General features: G+C 44.0%; 1 protein-coding gene across 1 annotated transcript in view; it reads left to right on the top strand.

The window, feature by feature from the left end:
* Window positions 1-698: 698 nt before the first annotated feature.
* Window positions 699-7765, top strand: part of KDM3B (lysine demethylase 3B) — a 63083-nt gene continuing 56016 nt past the window's right edge. The window contains exon 1 of the mRNA XM_040622392.1: window positions 699-914. Within this exon, the coding sequence (XP_040478326.1) occupies window positions 714-914 (201 nt within the window). The 5' untranslated portion in view covers window positions 699-713. The remainder of the gene's footprint in view (window positions 915-7765) is intronic.

Genomic DNA, 7765 nt, shown 5'->3' with positions numbered 1-7765 from the left:
TGGTATTTAACACCCACTGGATGTAGCACATTGGTCAGTTGGAAAGGAACCTACGTAAGTACTGGTAGTATAGCATAGGATGGTACCATGTTATGGGCCAGTGAGAAGAAAGATATTGTGTCCCATGGACCAATGGGGAGAGTCTCCCAAAAGATAGTGACAGGAATGGTAGGGCGTGTTTTCAGGATAGGAAATCAATAGGTATTGGGGTGCTAACTGCTTAGCTCAAAATACCTACTCTGGGTACCTTGCCCCTCAAGCCCCCCCACCCCAGTAAAAGTATTTGGTGTCCAAGGCGGGTAAGCTAAAGCCTTCTCACATATGGGACCCCCCAGAAGGAAGGTTGGGACCAGGATGGTGCCATGGAAGACTGAAGGACCCGCCCACTTCCCCACCCCGGCCGAAACTGCAATTCCCCTCCCTGCCGCAGGGGGCACTGCAGGCCCCGGGGAGGTTGGGGCGGAGCGCTGCGAGGGGCCCGGAGCTGCCGCCCCGCTCCAGAGCGCGGGGGGCGCTGTGCGGGGCCCGGGCTGCGGCTCCGCTCCCGGCCACGGGGGGCGCTGCGCGGCGCCGGTGGTTGGTGGTGGCTGTTGGGGGGGGGGGAGCCGCGGCCGCGGGTGGTGCGGAGGGAGGCCTTGCGGGCGGATCGGGCGCTCAGCGGCAGAGGTGGTGGGAGGCGGCGGGCGGGAGCGCGGGTCTGGCCGGCCCTGGCGATGGCGGACGCGGCGGCCTCCCCGGTGGGCAAGCGGCTGCTGCTTCTGTTCGCGGATACCGCGGCCTCGTCCTCGGCCTCCGTCCCCGCGGCGGCGGCGGCGGCGGCGGCGGGCGGAGATCCGGGGCCTGCGCTGCGCACTCGGGCCTGGCGGGCCGGCACGGTGCGGGCCATGAGCGGGGCGGTGCCCCAGGACCTAGCGGTGAGTGGCGGCCGAGGCGGGCACTTGAGGCCGGGGCTGCGGGGCCTGCGGGCGGCCTCCCCGGGGGCCTTTGTGAGGGGGCGGTGGGGTGGGGGTGACCCAGTTCCGCGCCCCCAGATCTCCTTAGCGCCCCCCACCGGCTCCTCAGCACCCCGAGCTGTGGCCGGCATGGCTTCCGCGTCGGGGTGCGCGCCCCGGTTTCCCCCGGGGGGCGGCCAGGGCTCCAGGAGCTGCCGCCTCCACCCGGGAGGCCCCGCCTCCTGAGCGACCCTTTTCTCAGCGTCCCCCCCCCAACACGCCTTGGGAGCAGGCTCCCGAACCCTGGGTTCCCGGGCCCCTCAGAGTTCTGCTGGTGCTGTCGCTGTCTCTTGAAAGACGCGGACCTGTAGTTCCCAGCCTCCCTGGAAACCTGCGCCCTGTTCCTTTCCTCCCGGAGCCCCGAGTGGGGCGGGAATGTGGGCAATTGTGGGAGGCACAGAGGCTGCAGTTGGAGCTGCTCGGGGCTTTTTTATCTGGCAGTTACTTCCTCCTTGTCTGAGCCGGGCTCGGCCTGGCGGTCTCCAGAAAGGCCAGCTCTCCGGACTCTCTTCGGGCTCCTTTCTCTTTGAGCTTCTGGGTGACAGGAGCTGCAGTTGTGGCTGTTTTGGATAAGTTTGAGATATGTCTTAGCAGCCCAGTGGGGCTGCTAGGTGGTGCTTTTTTGCTCCCAGCTCGGCTACTCCCTCAACCCTGGGAGAGGTTTTGTTTTGAAACTTTGTGTTGGAGCTTGAGCGCTTTTGAATACTTGTCTTGGTATATTTTGTGATTAAAGTTGTTTAGTAAAATAGAACTTCACTAGTATTTGGGATCACGTTGTGTTATTTTTGTTAATGTGGCGTCAAAATATTGTCTTTGAGCTTTGGCAAGCCTCCTTAGTTCCTCATTCTGATAGCGGCCCTAGCTTCTCGGTTAAGATACTATGAAAATAGGGAGATTCTTTTGGAATGTAATACATGAGCAGGCAGAAGGTAAATTTTCGTGATAAACTTGGTCCTGCAGATATTTTATTTGCTATAAACTGTAATGATTTTTTGGGATTTGATACTAATATTGTAGGTTTCTGATACTCATTTTTCTGTCTGTTGATTAGTGGTGTTGGGCTTTCCACCCTCCCCCTTATCAAGCTTTATGGGTTGTTTGGCTTGCGGCTGGCTGGCTTAGCCTTTGCTTCTGCTGCTTGAGTTCACATTCTTTGATCTTTCTCCATGCTAAATAAGAAAAGGCTGCTTGGGCATTTATGAGGCTTCACTGGGGCGAATTTGTAAAAAGATACCAGGAATATGGGGGGATGAGGATGATGATTAAGGAGGGGATTTGGATTTAAATTCCTCTGTGCTTGCTTCAAAAAACTGCTTTCTAGGTTGGGGTGGGGGAGAGGTGTCTTTCTGAGAGCCAGTAATTTACCCCTGTAAATGCAAAACATAATGAAGACCGACCATTATATGCATACTTTGACCTAAGGCCTAGCCTGCCCTAGCTTTTCAGTCGGAATTTTATATTCTAGTTGTTTCCTCCATCAGATGAATTGCTAATGAGCTCTGCACCTGAAATGGCTACCCATTCACTTTGTTGTTTGCTGGGCTCCCTAAGGGCAGAGGTTTTTGAAGCTCACTGAAATGCTGGACACCTACTAAGCTAAATGCTGAATAATTTTACCACTGGGCTCATTGAATTGGTTTCTCAAACCAAGTAAAAAGTTGGAGTGATTCTTGGAAATTAAAGCCAAGCGTACATTAGAACTGTGTTGAGGTCTTGCATGGAGCTGTATACATATAGAAGCAAGGGCAGATTAGGGTTTTCAGAATAAACAAGCTTGTCCTGTATGTTTATCAAGGGACATAGATGAGAAAACAACCACAACAAAACTCAGAGCCTTTAGAATTTTTCACCAGTTTGCAAAATTGTTCAAGAATGGCAGTTGCTATGTTGAGGTTCTGTTAATGACACTGACTAGTCTAGGATGAGAACTGGCCGTTTGTTTTCCTTTTTCATTAAAGAGATTTCCTTTGGACCCTAGACATGTGGGCCTTACCAATTTGCACCACACACCGTAGTAAACACAACCGTCTTCCAATCAAAAGTGTTCTTCCTGTACTCAAGGGTGGAGTTTTCAAGCAGCTGGCCTGTGATTGGGCAGATTTTCATTCAGTTAGTTTAAGATGTTTTCAGGCATGCTTGGTTTTGAGTAATGCATAGCAGGGCGCCCCCTGTTAAGGATGAGTAATTGAGGGTTGGATGAATGAGTTTTTGAAGTGATTGAAAACACTTCTCAATTTTAGGCTCCATTAATACCCTCTTTCTAAATACTTTTTAATCCTGAAATGTTTCAAAATGTAACCCTGCTCCATTTAATGCATTCTTTTCTGGAAAACAATACCAAAGCCATGTACTACCTTAAAATGAAGTATGAAAAAAAGAAAAGTCAGGATCCTGTTGATTGGGAGTTTTGTTTATAAGGGTTTAATAGTGGGCATCTTCATCAAAACTATGCTAACAAATAACTACTGAGATTTTTTAGATGTAACCGGAAAAAACCTCCTCACACACCCCCCCCGGAATAGTAGCTTAATTTGTATTTCTAAATGAGCTTGTTTAAAAAAAATAGTCTTGTTGCAAAAATAGTTTAACAGATTTTTATGCATTTATTTCTGACTCTTAAGTCTGTCCTCTTTGTGTCCTAAATCATTATCAGTTCATAAGAGTTGCAGAGACCTCAGGACCTTTATAATATGTAGGGACAGTGGGTAAAACACACAGATGAAAAAAAAATGGGTTTTCCTTTCCTTTTTTTTTTTTTTTTTTTTTTTTTTTTTTAAGACTTCTATTTTGTGAAACGTCAAATAACCAAAAGTATACACAGGAAAAGCCAACAATCTATCTTTCACAGGCTTCCACTTGCAAGAGAAATCTTTTTGCTCATCTTTCTTAATACTACTACAAAAAATATAAAAACATTCATCTGTATACAGAGGGTTGCTTTTTTTTAATCAAATGGTATCACGCTGAGCAATATCTGCAGCTTGCTTCCCCCACACACACCCTTTTTTAAAGTAAGGACTCTGTTTGTTTTTTTAAGATTTTATTCTTAAGTAATCTCTATACCCAACATGGAGTTCAAACTACAACCCCAAGACCAAGAGTTGCAGGCTTTACCGACTGAGCCAGCCAGGTGCCCCTCTCTTTATTTCCATTCAGCATTATACCATGGGCATCAATACCTATAGATCTTACTCATCCTTTTTGGTAACTACATTGTATTTCATAGAATGGGTGTACCATCATTTGTCAATCATTCCTCTTTATGCTATTCAAGTTATTGAAAAAATTTTGGTACTAGAAATAATGCTGTGGTTAATAAACTTGGTCATATAGTGTAATCATGGTTCTATTTCTGTAGTTTAGACATTCAGGAGTGGGTTAGGAGGTATAGGAGTATATGCATCTTTTCTTTTTTTAGGTAATGCCCGGTTATTTTCCAATAAGATGATAGCATTTCAGACTCCCACCAGCAGTTCCTGCATGCAGTGCTGCTTTCCCTTTTTACCTTTGCTTTCATGGTGTCATCAGTATTTGTCATTTTTGGCAATCCAGTGGGCGAAAAATAATATAGCATTTTCATGACTACTAGTTTTTTTCTATGTTTGTTGGCTGTTTGTATTTTTTTAATGAGTTATATGCCAATCTTTTGCCCATTTGAAAAAAAAAAGTAGGAGTTGTCTTTCGCTCTGTACAAGTTCTGTGCATTTTCAGGGTATGAACCCCTTTACTTCACAAGTGTGTTGCAATTATTTTCTCTTCTTTGTCTTTTGACTTGGTGAGTTGTTTTGCCGTACAGAAGAACAAAATGTTTATATCATTAGATCACTCGGACTTTTCTTAATGGCTTCTGGGTTACTTGATTGGGGATAGGTCCCCTATCTTGAGCATATATAAATGTTGTTCAATTTTTCTTTATTTTTACCTTGAGATCTTTGGTCCACCTGGAATATTTATGCAAATGGCATGTGAGGTGGGTTATCTAACTTGCTTCCTACTGAGTAACCAATGGTGGCAGCCCCAATTTTATTAAGCAAACTGCCCTTTTCTTGCTGTTTCTAGAATTAAATGATGCCTTCAGTATCATTGACTTGTTTTGAATGTGTATCGTAGCTATCACAGCTATCCAGAACTTGGAAGAGGAGTGAAAGCATATCTGCCTTATTTTTTTATCCTTAATCTTTCATCTTTATCTGGCAGAAAGGTGAACTCTAAAAGTACTCCTTTCCTTTGATTCCAGATAATGTAATAATTGTAGCAGTGTCCAGGCTAGTACCATGTTTCTTCTATCTGGGAGTCTTCCAAGAGGAATGAAAGCATATCTGTATCTGCCTTATTTTTTTTACATCCTCCTTCTACCTTTCCTCCTTGTCTCAGGTTAGGTGGACTTCAAAATACCTCCCTACTTTGTTTGTAGGTAAAGTAATGATTATAATCCAGGACAGTACCATATTTCCAGTCCACAATCTCAACCTGTGTTCACACAAACCCAGAACTTCAGCCCTAATTGAAATGGGAGTTTATGGATTTTAATGATTATCCTTAAGTGTCCTTTTCTTATAATTCCAGAAGTTCAACAAAAATCTGCATGATACATGATATGCTGTTTATTAAAGTAAATAGAATATGGTTTTGCGGATTGGTGTAAGGTTTAGAGAACTTTACATGAAAGTGAGATTGTACAAATGAATATGTAATGTTTAAGTGTGAGCCCCTCTAACTGTGCTTTTCATCGTAATTGTCTTAGAGCAGGAGGTCTGTTTTTGAGACATTGAGCCATCCTTGAGTTTTTCAGGCACTCAGGTGCTTCATATTCTTTTTTTTTTTAAGTTTGTCGTGTGTATGTGTATAATTGCTAATAGTTGTCTCTTACTTTGTGTTTGCGTTCTGTTTAATTTAGAGCTGTGTAGTATATCCACCAGTGATCACGTACACTGGTCATTTTGTCCCTCCAGCATTCTCTCCCTTTGCTACATAATCAGATCTTTCCTCTTAATTACCCATTTGTTTCTAAGAGTTCCTTCACTAATTCCCCACCTGCCAAGGGCTCATTCCCTCCTTCAGTGCTTACTTGCCGAGTTCTCATTTCCAACTTGTTATGGTTGATTCAGTTCCCCACTTCCCTTCCTAAATGGTGGGTAAGTAACATGGCCTTTTCTTTTGCTAGTGATTTTCTCAACAGCTGGAGTTGATTCCTGTAGGCTTTGCTTCCACAAGGCCTGGGGGACACAACACCTGTTGCTGCTTCTCAGTTTTCCACTGCCTTTGACAGGTTGGTGGTTTTTTAAGCCCTCCCTACCCCACTACCCCAACTGCCAGAGTGTCTTTTACTCCTGTTCTGTACATGGGTAAAACCTGCCTGATTGTTCAGTAGTGACTCATATAGTATGACCTCTCAGTTTTGCCAGGCCAAAAACTCCATTTTTGTATGTGTGTTCAGGGGTAACCAGGCTCTAGGGAACTGATTCTCACTAACCAAACTCTCTGGAGATTGATTTGTAAATCATCATATAAGGTTATTAATTAACAGTGGGAGATACTCCTATCCAGAGATCTGCACAGAGCCCCCTCCTGGTTCCACTCAAGAGACCAAATTACAGATAAGAAGGACCCTTGGTGGGGCGCCTGGGTGGCACAGCAGTTGAGTGTCTGCCTTCGGCTCAGGGCGTGATCCCGGCGTTATGGGATCGAGCCCCACATCAGGCTCCTCCGCTATAAGCCTGCTTCTTCCTCTCCCACTCCCCCTGCTTGTGTTCCCTCTCTCGCTGGCTGTCTCTGTCTCTGTCAAATAAATAAATAAAATCTTAAAAAAAAAAAAAAAAAAGAAGGACCCTTGGTGTGCAAAGAACCGAATGAGGGAAATCAGGTGTTGCCAAAAGGATATTTATAGCAAACATCCCTGATTCATTGGTCTTGCACTTTTTAAATACTTTCTGGCTTCTGCTTTGTTTCCCCTTTCCCCTTTGCTTTTAATGTTAACCATTGAAACCCTATAAGGAGAAGAGAAAGCCTCCATTCCAGGTTCTACCACCTCTGTAAAGCCTTTCTGAATCCCCAGCATCTTATTTTTTTTTCTTTGCTCCTTTAGTATTTTGTTACATGCCTCTTTTGGAATATTAATCACAGTTTTTCTTCTTATAGATATATAACAAGATATATAGCTTGTGTCCTCCTACTGCATTGTAAGTTCCCTCAAGAACAGAACATGCATTTTTCTGTTATTAAAGAGGCCTTCTCTGACTACCATATCTTAAAAAGAATATTTAGAAGCCGGTATTAGATTGTTAACTTTCACTTCTCATTTATTATGGAATTTCTACTCTGTGGCCTCCGCCATAAGGTGTTTATGATTGATCTTTAATTTTTTTGTTACATATGTCTCTTGATATGGTCTCGGTACTAATTTTTTTGTCTTGAAATTGTTGGAATCTTACTTGGGACTCCAGCCCAAGGTCCATTGTCTACAGGTTTTTGTGACTTAATCTAGGTTGTTAGATTAGAAGCATTAGATGTTTTATTTTTATGATTCTCAGGTAATGCATGCCTGTGATACAAAATGAAGAAATTATTTTGATGATAATTTTAAAAGTAGCCCCTGTATGTCATAACCGATTAGAAACTACTGTTTATGTTTTGATACATATTCATCTAGCCTCTTTTTTAGAAATGTTAAAAGTCGAATTCATACTGTATTTTCAGTTTTGTGTTTCACTTTTTTACTTAATGTAGCAATTTTCCTGTGTTACTGAAAACTTTTGTATATGGGTGATTTTAAT

Source organism: Ursus maritimus, unplaced genomic scaffold (genome assembly GCF_017311325.1).
Source record: "Ursus maritimus isolate PB19 unplaced genomic scaffold, ASM1731132v1 scaffold_5, whole genome shotgun sequence".
Taxonomy (NCBI): Eukaryota; Metazoa; Chordata; class Mammalia; order Carnivora; family Ursidae; genus Ursus; species Ursus maritimus.
This window is presented reverse-complemented; position numbering and strand designations above follow the sequence as displayed.